The sequence below is a fragment of the Coptis chinensis genome, chromosome 2, assembly GCF_015680905.1.
Source record: "Coptis chinensis isolate HL-2020 chromosome 2, ASM1568090v1, whole genome shotgun sequence".
NCBI classification, from domain to species: domain Eukaryota; kingdom Viridiplantae; phylum Streptophyta; class Magnoliopsida; order Ranunculales; family Ranunculaceae; genus Coptis; species Coptis chinensis.
The window spans coordinates 27,475,587-27,496,703 of record NC_141457.1 but is presented as its reverse complement, the minus strand read 5'-3'; the positions used below and the strand labels follow the sequence as shown (position 1 = coordinate 27,496,703).

Here is a 21,117-nt window from a genome sequence, read left to right as displayed (position 1 = left end):
AGGTCAATGACTTCAGATATGTCGGGCTCTCCTCTCGCTATCCGGGTCGCCAATGCAGATTTCATTTCCTTGAGTTTGATCTCAAATATTTTCTTCTCATTGTATTCGACCAACCCAATCAGGCGCCCTTCTTTGAATAGAAATAGACATAACGCAACATAAGGCACAATTAAAACTCAAGATATATCAATACCACTATGACATCACATGAATAAATTACTCATCAAAGTTTGCCAAAAGAGATCACCATCCGTTGTCTGCTATGTAACACTCTCATAACCATGTATACAAACCGCTTTGGATCTCTCTCACGATTCAATATCTTTGACGAGATGACTAGCAATCTGATTCAGATTCTTGAATGCAATTCTAATAGCATGTCCAAGATCACAACCACCCAATGATGCTTGCGATTCCTAAAACTAATGCATACTTCAATATAAGATTGATCATATAACACCGGCAAATGTGTGGTGTTTAAAACTCGCTTGCAAAGATGTCAAACGGTGGGGGATGTAGAGGTTGCAAAGCATGCAAGATGAACTGGTATCGAACAAACCACCTCGAATGGATGATCGAAAGGATTAGAAGAAAATGCTAATGCCGCAGATGATTTCGCTTCTTCTCTTAAGATAATACATAACTCGAAATCCTTCAACTCTAGCCTTGAACTACTTGAATGCTTTGAAACAACGGATTTCCCTGCCGATCGGTTGAATGCAGATTCCCAGTTGCAACTAAGTCACAATCGCGCGATAGTGTATGGAAATTGATCCGTCCGATTCAAAGATCTCATGTGTTACTTCAAAGAACATCCTTGCATCGACAGTAATCGGGTGTGAGGTCGCCAAAGTAAGGAGATTAATGCAAGTCCTAAGTTACCGAAGTTTCACCAAAACAAATGATCAACACAATAACATACCCAATAGTACTTCACATATTAGTAAGTATATATGGATCTAAAAACAAGTTCACTTACATGAAACAGAAGTTGTTATCAATCAAGACATCCTCGCAGCCTACATTATCGATGCAAGTATTATATGGTATTGTCATCGAATGGGAAGATTTGTAAGTACTATTCTCCATACACAAAAATGCTTGCGAATTATGTTCAACTAAGGACGGGAGGTTGCAAAGCATGCAAGATGTTGAACTGGCGGTATCGAACAAACCACACCGGGAATGGATGATCGAAAGGATTAGAAGAAAATGCTAATGTTGCAAGATTTCGCTTCTTCTCTTAAGATAATACATAACTCAGAAAGCCTTCAAACTCTAGCCTGGAACTACTTGAATGCTTTGAAACAACAGATTTCCTGCCAATCGGTTGAATGCAGATTCCCCAGTTGCAACTAAGTCACAATGCGGCAGATAGTGTATGGAAACTGGATCCGTCCGATTCAGCATCTCATGTGTTACTCGGCAACATCCTTGCATCGACAGGTAACTGGGGTGAGGTCGCCAGAGTAAGGAGATTAATGCGAGTCCTAAGTTACCGAGTTTCACCTGAAACAAATGATCAACACAATAACATACCCAATAGTACTTCACAGATTAGTAAGTATATATGGATCTAAAAACAAGTTCACTTACATGAAACAGGAAGTTGTTATCAATCAGCACATCCTGCAGGCCTACATTATCGATGCAAGTATTATATGGTATTGTCATCGAATGGGAAGATTTGTAAGTACTATTCTCCATACACAAAAATGCTCGCAGTAATTATGTTCAACTAAGAACAGGGAACCCCCCAAATTAAGTAGGAACACTTTAGTAGGATATCTGATGGCATCAATAATGGAGGAAAGGAGCTTTATAGTTTGGAACTTCTCATCACAGAGGTCAAGGACAAAATCAGCGTTTAGCCCAACTTTTTCGAGAATCATTTTCTGCTGTAATGGTTCTTGGCAATAATGGCATCAGCCGCTTTGAAATCAACTTGGGCGGGAACAAATTCATCCTAAGGCGCAAGAATGTAATCAGAGTCGTTTTCTCGATGAATTTTGCATCCCAAGGCTATAAATGGATAATTATTATGCAAAACTTGAATGTAAAGTGTTCTCACAAACTAATGGATATCAGATTTGCAGGCATAGCCAGTACCCAATGATTCAAAAAAGAAAAAACGTGAAATGAGACTAGAGATAGAGAATGAAATCAGCCTCTCAATATTGGATAGAACAAGATATAATCCATCTCTATCTGAGTTGGATCATGCACTTCAGATGATTAAAAGATTGGAATGGGCATTTCTCCGCGATAGCGTAGGACTTGAGACAACCTACATCACACCCAGGACCAGTTTACTAGCATATTCATCAATGCAACATCCCTCATATTTTTGGAACTACTACTCACACAGCATTTATACGAAACAGGTCGAATGCTGCAGAACCAACAAGTGTCCCAGGACCTAAGCCTACATATCATAACAAAAGATGCACTTAGGTGCATAAACAAGATAACCAACATTTATTGAGCAGGAGAGCTAAGCTCATAAGCATACAGTGTTCCATCTGTGTCAGATTAATTGATGGGTTGCAACAGAAGATGAGTAAAAAAGTTCAAAAGTTGATATTCATTTGACTTGCTTCAAAGTCATGGTTGTCCAATTATTGTGTTTGCCATGTGGTTATCAAAAAGGTTTAAAACATTAATATCATTGTACAAATTTTAAATTATTTACAGCTTGCAACTTCATAAGGCTGCTACATTTTTTCAATACAGAGGGGTATGGCCCCTTATTGATGTACTTTACCAAGCTGTGAAGGTGATTAGATTCTCCATAGGTTTATATTTGTACGTTGTATTTACATCTCCTTTGATCAGTGTAGTTTAGCATACAGTATTTATGTCCTTCAATTTGGTGGATTGTTAAATTTAAGTTTGATAGCTATATATCTCACGCTTTGGTTCATCACTCTGTCCTTCATAGAAGGTTACGCTTAATGCAATAATATCCATTTCAAAGGTGAAGTGCCAATTTTAAACATAAACTAACATTTTGGTTAATCGTGGTGGTCGAGCAAAACGGGCGCAGCCTACTCCAAGAGGCACCCGAACTTCACTGCCTGAGGAAGATCTCCTGGAATAGCAAGGAAGTATACGGTCTAATTCCTAGGCCTACATAACGACTTCTTCTACCAAAAGAATCCTATCTATACTTAACTTCCTAAACAAACATATCTAATAAGAATCCTATTAATACTAAACTTCTAATGACATAATAAAACCTAAACAACCTATATATATAAAAAAACCCCACGATCCTCCTAACACAAAACAAAAAACAAAGGTAAACTTTCAGTTTTTTTCTTTTTAGTCCGATTTACATTAGTTTTACATATATAATCGAAGTTCTTTTTCTTTTTTTTCATTGCATGCAATAGAAGATAGTCAATCAAGGCTTCAGAAAAGAGTTAACAAAATGGATAAGGTAAACTATTTCTTTTCCAATATCTTATTTAATAATTTTGTTGATTTCTCTTTTATGATTCAAATTTTGATAATATTAAAGGTTAAACACATGAGATATTAGCGTAAGCCCTCAGAATCGGTTTGTTTTTATGATTCTTTTAATTCAAAATTATATTGAAATATATTGAACTTAAGACATGTATTAGTGTAACAACTACTCACTATTAACTGTTCCTGGAACCCCTCTTTACCCCTCCTCTTTATAATTCTTCTCAATATTGTGAAATCAGTGGGACTGGGGGAGAGACAAGTCTCGAGTTGAAGCTATTGAGTCAATCAATCCAACACAACAATTATTGATGAAATTATATGAAATATAAGAGCATACAAAAGGAGAACAAATCAACTTTCAAATCATCCATATGCTTTAAAATATATTTCAAGGGGGAAAGGTGTGTGTGTATAAGGTACAGTATAGTATATATATGTAACTAGAGTATAAGAAAATGAATGTTTTTATATCAAAATTATGTAATGCTAGAACCAAGTTTAGTGGTATATATATACCTGCAATTATTCACTATAGCCCACTTTGACACACGTTTGGTATCCTCCCACAAAGCCTACAAAACAGTAAAAGATCCATCAATAAAACAAAACCTAAAATTTACATGTTCGAATGTGAGACTGTATATTTCTGGATAATATAAACTAATGTAATTTTTAAAATTGTATATTTCTGGATAATATAAACTAATGTAATTTTTAAAATGCAGCTCATGGAGTATGAAACCAAACACAAAATTTCACTCAAGACAGCGTTGAGAGAAATTCTAATCAAGGAAAAAATTCAGGGAGAACCAGTTTACATATCAAAGATTGAAAACAACCGATACGCTGCAGATGTCATAATAGATTTGCCGATAATGAGAGAAATCTTCAAAAATCCCAATTATCCTATAAGCCAATCATTTCCGGGGACGTATCAAACTAAGAAAGTGGACTCAGAAAATGCGGCTGCAGGAAACGCAATCCGCTTCCTACAGCAGATATACAAATTTGAGGTTTTAGACATCAACCACAAAGAAGTCATTACTAAATGTGAAGAGCTACATGAAGCAAATATTAGAGAAAAACAACTTCATCAAGATATTGAAAACTTGAGAAAAGAAAATGCCTATTTGAAGTCAATAAATGAAGCATTGCTTATAGGAGGACCAAATTGGGATATGGACTACCTAAGCATCCCAAATAATTCATCAGATTTGGATGAGGATTAGCGTAGTGTTTTTCAAGCTGAATTCTATATTGGATGAGGATTAGCACAGTGTTAGATCCATCAAATTTATGTTTTTGTTTTTTCAATTTGAATTATCTATAGTTCATCATAACTTAATGAAATATTTATTTTAGGACATATACAGAGTAGTTCAGAATTTTCTTTTGATGACATTAAGAACCTGCTTTTGGCTTGAATCCACCTAAGGTCATCCTGAAACAAAACCTTTTGCTCCTCACGCGTGTAGCCTACCCCCATATGTATGACCCCCTAAGTCAGTCTTTGCAATCATAGATACATAATTGCCAGTTTTATGTATGTATTGGTAGCATGACAGTTTTACAGATAATGGAATTAAAAATGCAAACATTATCCGCATGATAACCCAAAACCTTCACTTCCAATCCAACCCAGCATGAACAAGATCAGGAACAGTTAACCTCCCACCAAAAATCTCATTCACAGCTACAGCTGCAGCAGCACCACTCGAGCTCAAACCACTCTCCAACCAAAAATCTCATTCATTCCACAACGGTAGCAGCTAAAGACTCGCCACACTAGACCCCAAACCACTCTCCCACCAAAAATCGTGATTAACAAATTTGACACAAAGAACCCAAAGATGAACAAGATCAGGAACAATTAACCTCCCACCAAAAATCTCATTCACAGCTATAGCAGCACTCGCAGCACTCGAGACCAAACCACTCTCCAACCAAAAATCTCATTCATAGCTACAACTGTAGCAGCAGCACTCGCCCCACTCGATCCCAAACCACTATCCCACCAAAAATCTCATTAATTAACTACACCGCGCAAAGACCCGACTCGACCCCAAACCACTCTCCCACCAATAATTCTCCCACCAAAAATCTCATTCACTGCTATAGCTGCAACGGCAGCACTCGCCACACTCAAACCCAAACCACTCCCTAACGGCAACCTTTTCTCAAGCGAAAGCAAGCACTCTCTTCAAACACTGCTAGGTAAATGTGTAAAGAAACACACTCACTCTCTCAAGTATAGATCGAGAGTAAGACCAAATTGAAAGGAAACCTATTGTGACTTGCAAAGGATTCCTAAAAAATTATTCTCCCTACAGTTTTATGCCAAATTATAAAGTGTATGTGAGTTATTGGGTTGTTCCAAATGATATTTAATATTGGTTATATTAAATGCTTGACCTTATACAGAGTTAAGCTTAACACTGTAATTTTTAGTAATTAATCTTATTGCATGTAATTTTTAGCGTATAGGATAACAAGGCTTCCCTGGATTGTGCACAAACGAAGAATCCCCTTTTGATGACTAAAACTTCTTTTACTCAAAACATCCTTCACTACTGAAGGTGATATTTTCTTGGATAGTTGCGGGGTTAAAGTTTTTTGGTAAATGATTAATTACTGCTGACACTGGGAAACCTCTATTTTTTCGTGTGAGTTTCCATCCGACTCTTTTTCTAATAAGAGTCCGTAATGTGTAAGATACATGATCTATGTAAATAACAACATTGCCGATCAATTGTACCTAGCATAAATTAGAACACAATTCGAAACTCTTATGATTTGCCTTTCAAATTAACAATAGGTATTTACCGCTTCTATAAAATAGTTGCTACATATCTTCGGCCATGGGTATTATCTCTATTGTCCGAATTATCGTCTATTGCATATAGCTTAGGTTTTGTATTGAGTTTTGAATTGGTGTGGTATATTAAGCTTCTTTTGGTATTGCAAGACGAGTGGGTATTGGGTGCATCTTCTAAGTGAAATGACACCAAATATTGGTTGTACTCTCAACAACATCATTTGGCACATAGTCAAAATCGACATGAACATAGGTATTTCTCCAAAACTTTAGTTTATTGTTTTGTCCCGATGCTACAAAAATATATGATGAATAATAACAAATACCTTCGAGAGACGAAGGAACTACTCCAAATGTCACCCACAAGCAGCTTGAACAAACAAAGAAAAAGCAATCATCATAGTTATCGAAGCCTCCAAAGTGGGTCACTCTACCAAGCAACACACAAAGTAGACCTCCAATTGTTTGCACCACCTAGAGGCTCCAGAGCCTACCTCTCATCCCATACCTCTTAGCCATCATATCATAGATTAATCCTCCACCAGGTCAAGAAATGAAATTCGCTAGACCAAAACTTGCTGCAATGATTCCGGCAGTTTCGAGCTTTAGATTGAACCTGTCATAAAAGTATTGTGCAATTATGTTGTCCACCGTCGATTCCACTCCAAAACAATACCCATAAGTCAAGGCCAAAATCCACCCTCTGTAATTGGTGACCCCATGGTTGAACACCTGCAACTATTTATCTTTTGGTCTCTCTCCTGACTTCTGGAGCGGCTTGAATGCGAACTGCATGTTCAAAGAATATCCTAGCAGCCGAGGATCCCGAGATCCTCACCTTCACTACAAATCTATCACCACTGGTAGAGCACAAAACAATGTCGAGAGAGACAGCTTAGCATCGGAATTACGATGCTAACAAAGATGGTATGATGTTTAAAGCATTACTCTTAAGGGTCCAAGAAACTTCAAAGGACATTTATGATAATGCCAAAGCTTCGCCATTACAGGCAATTGCATCTGCACTTTTGAAAGGAAGTCTGCGGGAAAAAACAGATAGCGATTTAAATTTGAATTGAATTTTAGATTCAATACCAAGAATTTGTTCGCCCAGCCCAACACTAATAGTATACTTATGGGTTTCTAAACCAAATAGCTTCTACCTAATTAAAAAATATATATCTAATTTAAAATAAGGTGATTTAGCTTTAGGACGTCCCAATAATATGGGTATTTGCATTGGACCCAAAGTTTTACGTTTCTGAGCTTTAGGTAACCCTATCGTTAGTTAACGATTCATTTACCAAGTTTGACCGCCTATTGTGGTGTGTCCGGTGTTATGCCATTTCAAAATGCAACAATTACCCCTCACACGCTTTGCACGCGCCCACACCATAAAACTCAAAAATTATTTAACTAATTATTTCATTCTTCCTCTTCTCTATTATTTACAATTATTTATTGACTTCATTTTATTATGTATATTGTAGATAATGGCGTATGAAAATTACAGCTTATGTAAAAAAAAAATGCTAAAGGAAATTCTAGAAGCAGGACTTAACATTCAACAAGATCCAAATCCTACAACACGTAATTAGAGAGCCGGACGATTCAAAAGCACTGTGACATTAAATGTACCAAAAGACTTATTCTTTAACAGTGAAGACGTCATAGTTAAAGAAATTGATGGAAGCTCAACATATTCTGTTGCAAAAGTAGAGGATTCAGCAGCTTTTCACGCAATACAATTTATAAAGGATGAACGTGATATAGAAATTGAAGACTTCAATTTCAAAGAACTTATGAAGAAAAGAAATAGAAGTTGATGAAAAGCGTAAATCAACTCGATATCCTCAAAAATATTATGCTAGATTGTTTGGTTGATGATAAACACAACAAAGATAAAATATATTATCTCAAGAAAAAAAAATTAAAGGAATGAAAGGCATGTAGAGTTCCATAATAAAGAAAAAGAAAACCATGAGGATTAGTACTTTAATACCAAAACTTTATTATGTTGGTCACATAGTATTTTTTTAATGGCCGAGGTTTAACGCTTTTTATTTATGAAAGTTTGTAACTATTGAGTCCGTTAATTTTTAGTTTAAATTTATAATATTACCACACTCGCTTTTCAAATACGACTACTTCAAGTTATATTGTGTTCGATATCGAAAAAAATATAAGTCATTTGTCACCTTTGGAGTAGGTATTCGTATCATAGCATTGTTTCGTTTGCTGACCTTCTAAAAGAAGTGAGTAATTGTAAATAAGTGGATGCACTAAACATTCAACAATGTAAATACTGGACAGTGTCTTCCAAATATTAATGAGATAGTGAGTTCCTCCTTCAGTATTCTAATGCCAAATACCAGATGAACTTTTTAAAAAAAAACACACCATTGGTAGTGCGAAATAATTAGGCAGTCAGCAACATTCTCAAATGTCTAGATTTTTTTAGTATTATCGAGGCAGTTTTGCAACTCCATTATATAAACTCTCCTAAATCACCACAAATTACCACAAGAGCACAATCAATTATGAAAATGGTGAGCTAGAAAGCATTCTTATTATAATAGCTTTGACCAAAACTGAAAGATACTTAATAAACTTGGATCAGGTTTTGACACACTTAAGTTGTGACAGAACCTGCTTGCTCAGACTCACCTAATTATCATCAAAATGTCTACAGCAAGCATTAGGGCTCATCTTTGCTAATAACATGTGGCAGAGACAGTTTTGCTTTAGTTCTGCATAACAATGTGGTCAATATCTTTGATCTCCCCTTTCAACATGAACATTGGTTAAATAGCCATTCCTCGCTCTTTTGTACTCCCTCTACATTGCCCAAAATCCATTTCCACAACCTTGACATTGTCTTCAATGTGTCTATCAATGTACATACAGAAAAAATCATATTGTTGATTAAAGGGCTTAATAATTTGTATTTCTTTTTATTTATAAGAGAGATTCTCCCATCATAATAGTGGATATGCTTTTAAGTAGTGCAAACTATTTTCAAGATGGGATGCATGTGGTCATTTTATTTATATAGAAATAATTTCATATCTGTGTTATAATTTCATATCTGAGAAACGCCAAAAATAAGTTCATATCTGTGTTATAATTACAAAGCAAATACAAGAGCTTCACCTTCGCTTTTCTGCAAAGACACCATATCCACATCTGTATTTAATTTAAGAGATTTAAACGTGAAATCAAGTGGTATGTTGAAATAACCCTTTCTCAAGCAAAAGTGATAGACCAGTTGACCGAACCCCAAGCATTCTCATAGCAAATATAGCAGCAATTCCAAAATTTGCTGAAATTTGGGAAACAAGAACTAAGAAAGATCAAGAAATATACTGATCTAGCACAGAAAAGCTACTTCGACACAAATTTTCATACATTTAAAGACATCGGTAGGTTAAAAATCCACAGCAAGTTAAAAATTTAGTTTAACCAAAGGAAAACACTTAATATATCAATAGATGCCACAGTGTCTATATAGTCAATCCGAAGTTTTAACCGGTCCAAAATCGAGTTACCAATAGGAAGATACACAACTTCAAAACAACACAACTATCCAACCGAAGTCAAAACCACACCTTAATAAGTTTTTAGACAAATGAGAAAAAGACCATACCTACCTCGATTTGCTTGCTTTTATTCTCTCCTATCACGCACCACTTCAATAAGTTGGTATTGTATTCTCGCACTTCCTAAACTCAAGTTGAGAAACCATCCGCTCAAGGACAACTCTCAATATATTGCTATGAATCAGCATGAGTACCTAGGTGTAAGACATTTTAATATCTCCATAAGAGGTAGCAACTCAAATTTGAATTGAATTTGAGATACAATACCCACTTAAAACATATGTTATACTTAGAGGTTTCTAAACCCAATAGATTCTACCTAATTAAAAAAAAAAAAAAAAAAATCTAATTTAAAATAAAATATGGGTATTTGCGTTGGACCCAAAGTTTTACATTTCTTAACTTTAGGTAATCCTATCGTTACTTAACGATTCATTTACCAAGTTTGACCGTCTATTGTGGTGTGTCTGGTGTTATGCCATTTCAAAATGCAACAACTACCCCTCACACATTTTGCACGTGCCCACACCATAAAACTCAAAATCCAAATTTCAAATTACCCGACAAGTGTCATAATCTATGCTCCTAATAGAGTGGTGGCTACAAAAAAGGAGAAGCTCGCTGTTCCAAAATATCAAAATTTAAGAGATATACAAAACTAAAAACCTAGGAAAAGTGAACTTCCAATCACTTAGTAAAACATAATCTATTAACCTTAAAAAAAAACAATTTAACTACACGTATCAAAAAACAAGGTAGCCTATTTTCTTCCTCTTCACCATTATTTACAATAATTTATTGACTTCATTTTATTATGTATATTGCAGATAATGGCATATGAAAATTACAGCTTATGTAAAAAAAAAATGTTAAAGAAAATTCTAGAAGAAGGACTTAATATTCAACAAGATCCGGTTTACAACACAGAATTAGAGAGCGGACGACTCAAAAACACTGTAACATTAAAGGTGAAAACGTCATAGTTAAAGAAATTAATGGAAGACCAACATATTCTGTTGCAAAAGCAGAGGATTCAACAGCTTTTAACACAATATAGTTTCTAAATGATGAACGTGATATGGAAATTGGAGACTTCAATTTCAAAGAACTTATGAAGAAAATAATACAAGTTGAAGAGAAACAAAATCAACTCGACATCCTCAAAAATATTATGCTAGATTGTTTGGTTGATGATAAACACAACAAAGATAAAATTAAAGGAATGAAGGACACGGAGAGTTCCATAATAAAGAAAAAAAAAAAAAACCATGAGGATTAGTACTTTAATACCAAAATTTTAGTATGTTAATCACATAGTATTTTTTTAATGGACGAAGTTTAACACTTCTTATCTATGAAAGTTTGTCACTATTAAGTCCTTTAATTTTTAGTTTAAATTTATAATATTAGCACGCTCACTTTTCCAATTCGACTAATTCAAGTTATATTGTGTTCGATATTGAAAAAAAAAAAAGTTATTTGTCACCTTTGGAGTAGGTATTCAGATCATAGCATTGTTTCGCTTGTGACCTTCAAAACAAGTGAGTAAATGTAATCATTACCTATCCTCCCTTACTATTATTACAAACGAATTTAGCAAAATAAGATAACAATTAACAAATATCGATAAAAAAATAAGTAAAGAATAATAGGTAATCAGCTATTTCCATACTGCAATAAGTCGATGCCCTGAACATTCTACAATATAAATACTGGACAATATTAATGAGATAGTGAGTTTTTGCTTCAGTATTCTACTGCCAAATACAAGATGATCTTTTAATTTATTGTCTGAGTGAATATAGTTTGGAAGTAAGATTTTTGATATATAATAATAAAGTGAAAAAAAAATTATATAAAAACGGTCCCCGTTCGTTGAACGGGTCCAAAAATCTAGTTACTACTCTAATCCATTTATGTAACTGTCTTGTTTTAGTAGAATTTGTTTTATTTTTTCATTTTCTTACCAGTTTGACCAAAGTCAAATTCGCCAAAACTGTCTAAAAAAATACCAAAAAACCACGGATACCCGGACCTTGAGGGAAATCAGGGTTAGTTTTATACAGTTCTACTTCACCAACCCTTGGGCAGTCCCAATAGCCATCATACCTCATACCAACAACTTGTCTTACCAAATCTATTGGCCACGTTTGTCCACTCTTAATAATCAAGTCATTCATTCAAACCTCTCTCTCTGTTTTTCGATCTCAAAGATGTCTTCCATTTCTAAGCTAACAAATCCAATATTTGCTGCCAAACTAAACATCTCTGAACCCAAACCAATCATTACTTTCCAAACCCGATCTCTCTTTCATAACAACAACAAACTTTCTTCCTCTAATCTTTCCATCACAACAAACTGTGTCCCCAGAACCTCTCTTACGTAAGTTTTTTTTTTTTTTTTTTAATCTTTTCTTTAAAACAATATTATTTATTGTGGAAATATAATATGCAGTGTGAAATGTTCCAAAGTTGATGGAAATGGAATACAAGAAAAGAAAACATCTCTGCATGATCTTTATGAGTTGCAAGGACAGAGTCCTTGGTATGATAATCTTTGCAGACCTGTTACTGATTTGCTTCCATTGATTGCGAGTGGTGTTAGAGGTGTCACTAGCAATCCTGCGGTAATTTTTTTTTTTTTTGTCTGTTTATCAATTTTATTGAAAGAGGGGTGGGTGGGTGGGTGGCAGTCATTTTTTCTTATTTGTTGTTTTTATGTTTGCAGATTTTTCAGAAAGCAATATCGACATCGAATGCCTATAATGATCAGTTCAGGTGTGCTGGTTTATCTTTGTTTTCTGTATGGTTTATTTGGTTAATTATGAATTTGCTGACTAGATTACAGATTGCTTTACTTGAGAGAAGTCTGTATGAGGAAGAATTGACATTTCTGACCGATACTTTTGTAATTGGAAAGTGAATCTTCGGTAATGGAGAGGGAAAATTATGTTAACATAGGGTAATTGATTAGTAATAGGAGAGAATGAAGTATTGCTACAAAATGAATGAGAGATGAGAATCGCTCTGAGCATGGCAGTATCATAAACTGCTTCCATGTCCATTACTGTGGGACAGTTTGATTCTGTGGGAATGTGATTGCTTAGAAGCTGTTATACAATGGTCTGTGCCGCATAGCTTCCTGACAATTCTTGCTATATTCATAGTCACTTCACAAGCATAACATGATGGGTTGATCCAGCTTTTTTTGGAGTTGATCCTAGTCACGTGCAAAATTTCACTTTTGCTTAAAATGAACCGGAAAGACCAAACTTCCCCCAAGACATCCCACTCTTTACCTATACTCGAGTCTTTGTCTTCCTTTATGGTTCACACTTTTGTTCTAAGTGGTAGTGTTGGACTTGGAAGCACGTCCTATCACACACATGCTAAAGCATGGTTAACCCAGTGAGTTTATGCAAATTCGTTATCTGAAGTATGCCAGGTATTAAAGCATTTGGAGGGCACATAGTTCTTTAATTATGAAAATGGCCTCAAATGAAGATGGACACTATCGCATTACCATTCTCGCTTTCTCTTTTTTTTCATAAGCTTAGGCAATACCCTGTGTTATAACAATACTGAACATGAAAGTACACTATAATTATATATCCTGTTGTATCTCCATAATCAAAACCACAATGTTACTTATATGCATTGTTCTTTGGTTTAGAGTTATTGACCTTTATCGAAAAAGAAAAACGAAAAATTGAATAAATTCTCTTTGAAATGTCATTGTTGGATTGTAAAGAGTTGATCGAACATAGGAGCAGGTTCGTGTCACTTGTCAGAAGTGTCTGACTTGTAGAACTGCAATGAGTGCTCTTCATTTAGAGATTTGCAAAACACTGACCATCAAAGGACTAAGGAGAACTAACATACATATGAGTTGTATAACTTGTTACCTGTGACACATAGCTCAAGCGAAAAGTCAGCAGTGTCGTAAGTTGTAGCGTCAGTGATTGAATATTGTTTACTTAGAATCCATGTGTTTTTTTTTAATGTGCTGATATACTTGACCCAAGTTATGGTAGAAGTTTTAGACGTTTTTGTAAACAAAGTGGGCAACTAGTAAGACTATAAGAAGAGAGGATGTTTGGCACTGGTTTTGGCCTATGTTGGTCTCTTTATCTTGGTTTCTCTTTTATCACTCTTCTGATATTTTAACTTGGTAATATTCAACTTGTTTTATTCATCTACTACTTCATCTTCTTTTTTATTTCAATTTTCTTGTTGGAGTTTAGTGAATGCCTAAATTCACCATAGTTGTGGTGGTTTATTGAATCGATATTTGTGGTTTGATCTGTGTGTTTGTGAGGTTTGGCAGTCTTTCTGGTGTTGCCTGCTCCATTTCTAGTTTGTTGAAACTAGAATTAGAGTTTATTGAGAATATAGGTTTTGATCTTGGTTCTCTGTTTTTTTAGGGAAAGTAAGCCCAAAGCCTCATTGTCGGCAGCGCCTCCTTGTGGACGATTTCACATTGATCTACATGAATTCTAGTAGTTATTAAGTGTTTGGAAGTGATCTTTGACAATCTTCAATGAATGATGATTAGTTTTATACTTTCATGAATGCTGCCAAATTTGCAAATTTACTCTCTTATAGACACAATTCATCTTTGGTTGTTTTTTGACTTAACTGCCCATAAGTATGTAGTGTTTTGACTTAACCCCCTATTTTAAAAAACATTTGAGTTAGCCCCCCACTCCAGGCTAATATCTCACATAATGCCAAAACTACCCTTCTTCTTCAACCATGGAATTAAATCTTACTACCCAAAATAATTAAAAAAATGTGATGAAATCTCAAATAGCTTCATTACTATTCGTACTACTAACCCCAAATCGACTCAAAATGGGTTACTATTTGTCAAATATTATTGGTACAGTAACCCATTTTACCCAAAAATTTTATTTTTTATTCGTATATCTTCGCGATGAACATAAAATATGGATTTATGAGGTTTGTTTTTGTTTATTGTATGTATGGGTTGGCTTTTTCATTTAATTGTGTCTTGTTTTTGGGATTGGATCACCATTTTTTAGGAATTGATTTCCATTGTTGGTGAAGAAGAAGAGTAATATTGGAATATCAATTTGGACTGGGGGGGGGGGGCCAAGTCAAATGATTTCAAAAATGGGGGGTTTTCTCAAAACGCTACATACTTTTGGGGGGTTAAGTAAAAAACCCCTTTTTATTATTCAGACGTAAGTTGCCTAATAAAGTTTTCATTTCACTTGTGACTTCTCCTCCATTATCTTCAACATGTCCAAACTCCAGAGATCCTCTCATTTTACACTTTCAATTTTCTTGCTAGTCCTAACTCCTATCTCTATGTGCTCGTTTGTTAATTTATTTTTCTCGATTGAGCAGACTGTATAACTTACTGCATTCTGTAAAACAGAGTGTGCTCATTTAAATCGCAGCTGATGCATCAAAAATTTGAAAATCTCAAACCCATTTGTTATCCTTCTAGTTATGAGCTGCTGGTGAACCCATGTATTACTGTGCATACAATCTTGTGTGTTTGCCAAACACACACACACACATATATATATATATATATATATATATATATAAGTAATTCAAATTACATCAACACCTAGAAATAGCCAGCAGCTAATACTTTTGTGTTTGTAGGGGCAAGTTACTATGACATGTGAAGGACAATGCATCAAATGACAAATGTTTGGTGGGCCCACATGGAAATCAAGGGCTGATTTTTGGTGAAGATCATCTCTCTACCGTGGAGATGGACTTCACAAAAAATTACCTAATTTAATATGTATTCTAGCCATGTCAGAAGGTGTCTTTAAGATTAGGATTGATCTAACATTCTACAAATTCTGAACTTTGCGACCCTGGTTTGTCAAGGGTTGCAAATTTTTTAAATGGTCTGGTTCTTTAAATAGTAAGACCTCTAAGGTGGAAAGTTCCTCATCGTTAAAAGTCGGCCCTTGCCTGTTCTCCATGTCAGTTCCATGAATGCGTGTAATTTGATGTGTCATTTATTTGTGTGTTAATAAGTGTTTTCTGCGTTCCCAACTTCTTATCTTTCATGTTTGCCCTAATCCGACACATTATACCCATACAGCCGTGCTTATGCAACAAAGCCTGCAAGTAATAAATTTCTGATGATTGTTTATTGTGCAAGTTGTCCATGGCTTAATTTTGTGACCATAAACTGCTTGGTCGTGCAGAGAGCTTGTACAAGCGGGAAAGGACGTTCAAGATGCCTACTGGGAACTTGTGATAAAAGACATCCAAGACGCTTGCAAACTTTTTGAGCAAATCTATGATCAGACCGATGGAGGTGATGGTTATGTCTCTGTTGAAGTTTCTCCTCGACTTGCTGATGATACGAAAGGGACTGTGGAGGCCGCTAAGTGGCTGCATAAAGTGGTTAACCGTCGCAATGTCTACATAAAGATCCCTGCAACAGCTGAGTGTATCCCATCTATTAAGGAGGTCATTTCACTAGGCATAAGCGTCAATGTAACAGTAAGTTGATTTTAGTATTTTACCCATGCTGGAAAAGCTTAGCCCTTACTAATTTAGAAACAGATGTTGCTGAAGATTTCATGTCATTCAATAATCACTGGAGATAATTTATTAGTGATTTACCCAATAAGTAATTGGTGTCTCCAATTCTATAGTGGTGTTTATATGTTAAGACAATAGATACTTGTCCTAAAATCAAGAAAAGGAAAGCATTTTTTCTCAGTTTTCCCTGTTGTTTACAACACTGTGCTAGCTGATAAATTTACTTTACAAGATAGCTTTCGATACTGTTTTTTCAATGTTTATTATGTCTGAACTGTTGATTTTGTCTTTAATTATTGTTTCTTACGAATAGGATTTTGCCCTTCCAACAATGTTAATGACGCTCTCTTCTTTTTCCTACTGTCATGCAGCTCATATTCTCCCTTTCAAGATATGAAGCTGTTGTTGATGCTTACTTGGATGGCCTTGAAGCTTCCGGATTGAGTGACCTTTCTAAGGTTACCAGTGTTGCCTCCTTTTTTGTCAGTCGTGTTGACACCCTTGTTGACAAGATGCTTGAGGATATTGGTACTCCTGAAGCTTTGGATCTCCGTGGGAAGGTAAGTAAATTGTACACTTTGTTCTATTCTCTGAAAAGGAAACAGGTTCATTAAGATTAAAGTTAACAGTATGCTTGTAAAATTGTGACTCTTTTAGGCTGCAGTGGCTCAAGCAGCTCTGGCATATAAGCTTTACCAGAAGAAATTTTCTGGTCCACGATGGGAAGCACTAGTGAAGAAAGGTGCTAAGAAGCAAAGGTTGCTTTGGGCCTCAACTAGTGTCAAGAATCCTGCTTACAAAGACACGTTATATGTTGCTCCTCTCATTGGACCCGATACGGTGAGATAATACTTCTTGATAACCATTAACTCCGTGGTGTTAATCCTTTTAATGTTAAGATGAACAATTATCTTGAGGAAAATGTTACCAGCTCTTCATGCGTTCAAATGTTGTTTTTCCCTCATTTCAGGTCTCCACCATGCCTGACCAAGCCCTTCAAGCGTTCCTTGACCATGGTACTGTCTCCAGGACGATTGACTCAAATGTGTCCGAGGCTGAAGGCATTTACAGTGCACTTGAGAAGTTGGGGATTGATTGGAATGAGGTTGGTTCTCAGCTTGAAATGGAAGGAGTGGATTCTTTCAAGAAAAGCTTTGAAAGCCTACTTGTTACTTTGGCAGAAAAGGCCAGCTCTCTAAATTTGGTTAGCCTGTAAGAATTATATGCAGTTGCAGCCCAATGACTTGAATGATACTGGTTCATCTTCTTGCCTTGTGTAATATTTGTACCTGGTGTTCTGTTGGTATTAAGTTTGTTGAGTGGTTGGCTCATATCAGCCTTATCATGAGAATAAAGTTTAGTTTGTCTTATACCATGTGCTATGTACCTGTAATAATAGTTAAGTTTTCAGGGATTTGCGCTATCTAAAATATCTGTTGCAATAGGTTTTAAGGGCCGTTGTACTGGCCCCCCGAAGTAGGGAACGTATCTGTCTGTAGACGTCTGTACCTTGATTTGGTCAATGCGTTGTCAAAAATGCCCTGGTTTGGAGAAGCACTTCACTTTCTTCACTTACATCTTTCTTCCTCTATTTCAACAACCATGGAAAAACATAGGCAATTTTTGCGTTGCAAATTTGGACTGCACACTCAACTTTGCAGTGGAACTACATGTGTTAATGATGTTGTTACGTTGCATCACCCGACTCTATTTTTCCGAACACTGAATGCCATAGCCTACTTTGAAATTGGACATCTTTGCGTTTAGTTTTTCTAATGGCAGAGTCTACTTTGCAGCAGAAATCGAGTTCTAATGTAGAATTTGTTTTCCATTTTCAACAATGAAATGTACAGTCGTCGTTTCAGTGGGAGCCCAAGGTCGCTGCTACGTTGGAAGCCCATCGAGAATAAGAATCTCTTACACTCCTTCCCAATGGGGAGTAGAATGAAGCCATCGTGAGGAACTTGTTGGTAGGTTAGTTGATTCATTTGCTTGTTCTTCAATTATCTTTTTGTATACTCATATAGAGATATAATGTAGAAGGAAAAGATCTATGAATTACTGCTGCAGTATGGAGATAAAAGTTGTACTTGTTCTACAGGCCTAGTTTCATTTGACATAGAGATATAGATTTGAAACTAGGAGATTTGATAATAGCCTATTTCTCAACTTTTGATGGCAGGAAAGGGAGCCCTACCACATCCAAGGAAGGCAACAATATACCCAATCTGTACCCGAGGAGGAAATGACAATATATAAATAACAATAGCGGGCTCTTAGAGTTTGGTAATTGAAGTGAGTAGAATCTAATCCCCTAAAAATGATCCATTGGAGGGCAAGTATGGTGGCAATAGACTTACTGTGCAAACTTACAATCGTTGCAACAATAGGCCAGCCCAGGCCAATCCTCTCAAGTTTTTCAAAGGAAAAAACATCAACAAAGAATAAGTACATGAAGCAAAAAAAAACAAAAAATGAAATGCAAGGACTATTTTCTTGGTCACATTCTAATAAACTCCACCGATGAGCTTTGGTTTTGTTGGGCGGTAGACAAAAGGTCCAACGGAGTACAACTTCATCTTCTTATTGGTGAGGAGGCGATTAGAAGAATAAGGAAGAGCGCCACTTGAACCCATGTTGACATTGGTGGGAACATTGCATTCCTTCATTGGAGAGCTAGCAAGGTATGCCTTGCATGTATAAAGCTTCAATTTGCTCTGCAGTTCTGAAATAGGTAGTGTTGCCAAGAAGTAGCCCTTTGCATCGGTTGCCTTACTCGAAATAGAGAAGGGAGCATATTTATACCCATTCTTGTCCATGGCCAAACATGTCACTCTTGCCACAGCTCCTGAAACCACAAATGAACGTTTAAATGAATTACATAAAAGAAAAAAAATATATATGTTCAATTTCTAAATGATGTTCTGCTAAATATACAAGTCCAAAAAGACAACCCGTGAGGCTGTGAATACGTAAAGGTAACAAGCCAAATATTTTCTTCTTATGTATGTAACTCTAATGAGCATTTTGTATGTTGTCATACAGTGGACAAAAATTTGGTTAATTCCATATTCTCATGTGTTAGTAGCCAATTGTGTTTTGATAGAATGGAAATATAAGCTGTGCTCGAGGGATTATAATTAATGCTAGGTGTTCTACCAACAAAATCTGATAATGTACGTAGGATGGAAATGCAGTCAAAAGTCAAAACGTTGCTGCCATTCGTCGACTCATGAATACATAGTCTACAGGAGCACATGGTGATGTATGATGATTACCTTTGATAGGGACGAGTTCAGCCCCCGATTGGCAGTAGATGATCCCTTGGATGCCAATCTTCTTGTACTTTTCCTTTTGTTCTACCTTTGGCTTCTTAATGGTAGGTTTCAGCTTCTGCCCCAAAGATCCAGGCACCTTTGGCTTTTCAGAACTTGGTATAATCTTGTGTCCGAGAATGCTAATTTCCACCTTTGGTTTTCCCTGCAGGTCTACTACTTTTGGGTCCGTACTATAAGCACAGGCACCATTGATGATTAAAGACCCAAACACAAGAGAAAATACTGCTAGGAAGAGAGTTGTAGGAGCCATTTTTAAGATCTCAGTAATAGGAGAAGTAGAATCAGAAAGATGGAATGAGTATTACCTTCATATGCTCTTGTTTATATAGTGAGGTTTCAATGATATTATATTGGCTATGTGATATCCAAATTTGTTGGCTGCATGTCCTGTAGAATCATTCTGCAAGAATGGGAGGCACGAAGTGGATGTTACATCTGTACATGGATTTGGCCTGGATGTCTTTAGTATTTTGTAAGCTCATAATTGATCTACGATCGTTTCAAAGATTTGGACATGCACAAATAACAAATGTATTACTTTATTAGGGTATTAGAGCATCTTTAGGAGAGCTACCAAAAAAACACCAAAATTTTGAATCAAACCAAACACCAAACCTAAAAAACACCAAGCAACTTCAGGAGTAACATCAAAATTTCACCAAACAACTACGCGGTTTTGGCAAAACCGCCCATATAACTTCTGCTGGTTTTGCCCAAACCGCCACTAAAGCCCAACCGACAAAGCCCAAGCCTCCATGCGGTTTTCAAAAACCGCGCCATGTATCGCACATAAACTTTTTTTTTTTTTTTTTTTTCTAGCGGTTTTGTGAAAAACCGCGGCCATATAAGCCCAATTAGAAGCCCACGCCCACGCGGTGTTGGGAAAACCGCGTGAGTGATTTGATACAACATCAAACCTAGAACCAAATATTGGCCGATTTGGTGTTTGGTTTGGTGTTTTCATCAACACGTAGTTTTCCTGAAGTTGAAAAAACACCAAATTGTTATCACTCCTAAAGATGCTCTTAGGGATACAATTCATGATCGCTTATTGGGCTCCATAAGTGGACCTCTAAAGATAACATTGGATGATTTGAAGCAAAGGAAGTTTCTAATGCAGGCCCAGTTTCAATGGCCACCGAAATCAGCGTCCGTGACTCCATGCTCATAACCTCGTCAAAGCTATTATTTACACTTCGAGAGAAAGAAAAGACATTGGGGCAGGAACTGGCATTGGAAGCTAGAATCCTGCATTTGTATGAACGTGATATTTGCCCCATCACGTGTTCTATGCTTGCTAAATGCTGTTTTTCTTGACATATTGGATGACCAAGATTCTACCTGAATG

General features: G+C 36.1%; 2 protein-coding genes and 1 long non-coding RNA gene across 3 annotated transcripts; 2 read left to right on the top strand and 1 right to left on the bottom strand.

The window, feature by feature from the left end:
* Positions 1–11,941: 11,941 nt before the first annotated feature.
* Positions 11,942–17,801, top strand: TRA2 (Aldolase-type TIM barrel family protein). The gene is made up of 7 exons (XM_086588496.1): positions 11,942–12,271; positions 12,344–12,515; positions 12,617–12,666; positions 16,089–16,389; positions 16,803–16,991; positions 17,089–17,271; positions 17,402–17,801. The coding sequence occupies exons 1-7, from the start codon at positions 12,102–12,104 to the stop codon at positions 17,645–17,647; spliced, it is 1,311 nt and encodes a 436-aa protein (XP_086444622.1). The 5' UTR covers positions 11,942–12,101; the 3' UTR covers positions 17,648–17,801.
* A 1,028-nt stretch (positions 17,802–18,829) lies between these two features.
* LOC147515597 (protein SEED AND ROOT HAIR PROTECTIVE PROTEIN-like) lies at positions 18,830–20,019 on the bottom strand. Its single transcript, XM_086588497.1, has 2 exons — positions 19,710–20,019; positions 18,830–19,279 (listed from the first exon to the last, which is right to left on the bottom strand). Exons 1-2 carry the CDS (start codon positions 20,017–20,019, stop codon positions 18,939–18,941), a joined length of 651 nt encoding a protein of 216 aa, XP_086444623.1. The 3' UTR covers positions 18,830–18,938.
* On the top strand, positions 18,977–20,057 carry LOC147515596 (uncharacterized). The gene is made up of 3 exons (XR_015210768.1): positions 18,977–19,115; positions 19,616–19,810; positions 19,918–20,057. It is a non-coding gene; the product is annotated as an uncharacterized LOC147515596 (long non-coding RNA).
* The last annotated feature ends 1,060 nt before the right edge of the window (positions 20,058–21,117 follow it).

Excerpts from the sequence above, each read along its gene's own strand:
- TRA2 (XM_086588496.1), top strand. The coding sequence starts at position 12,102 with ATGTCTTCCATTTCTAAGCTAACAAATCCAATATTTGCTGCCAAACTA. Across the intron at positions 12,272-12,343 it reads GTCCCCAGAACCTCTCTTAC|TGTGAAATGTTCCAAAGTTG; the intron begins GTAAGTTTTTTT and ends TATAATATGCAG. Across the intron at positions 16,390-16,802 it reads GCATAAGCGTCAATGTAACA|CTCATATTCTCCCTTTCAAG; the intron begins GTAAGTTGATTT and ends ACTGTCATGCAG.
- LOC147515597 (XM_086588497.1), bottom strand. The coding sequence starts at position 20,019 with ATGGCTCCTACAACTCTCTTCCTAGCAGTATTTTCTCTTGTGTTTGGG. Across the intron at positions 19,280-19,709 it reads TGAACTCGTCCCTATCAAAG|GAGCTGTGGCAAGAGTGACA; the intron begins GTAATCATCATA and ends TTGTGGTTTCAG.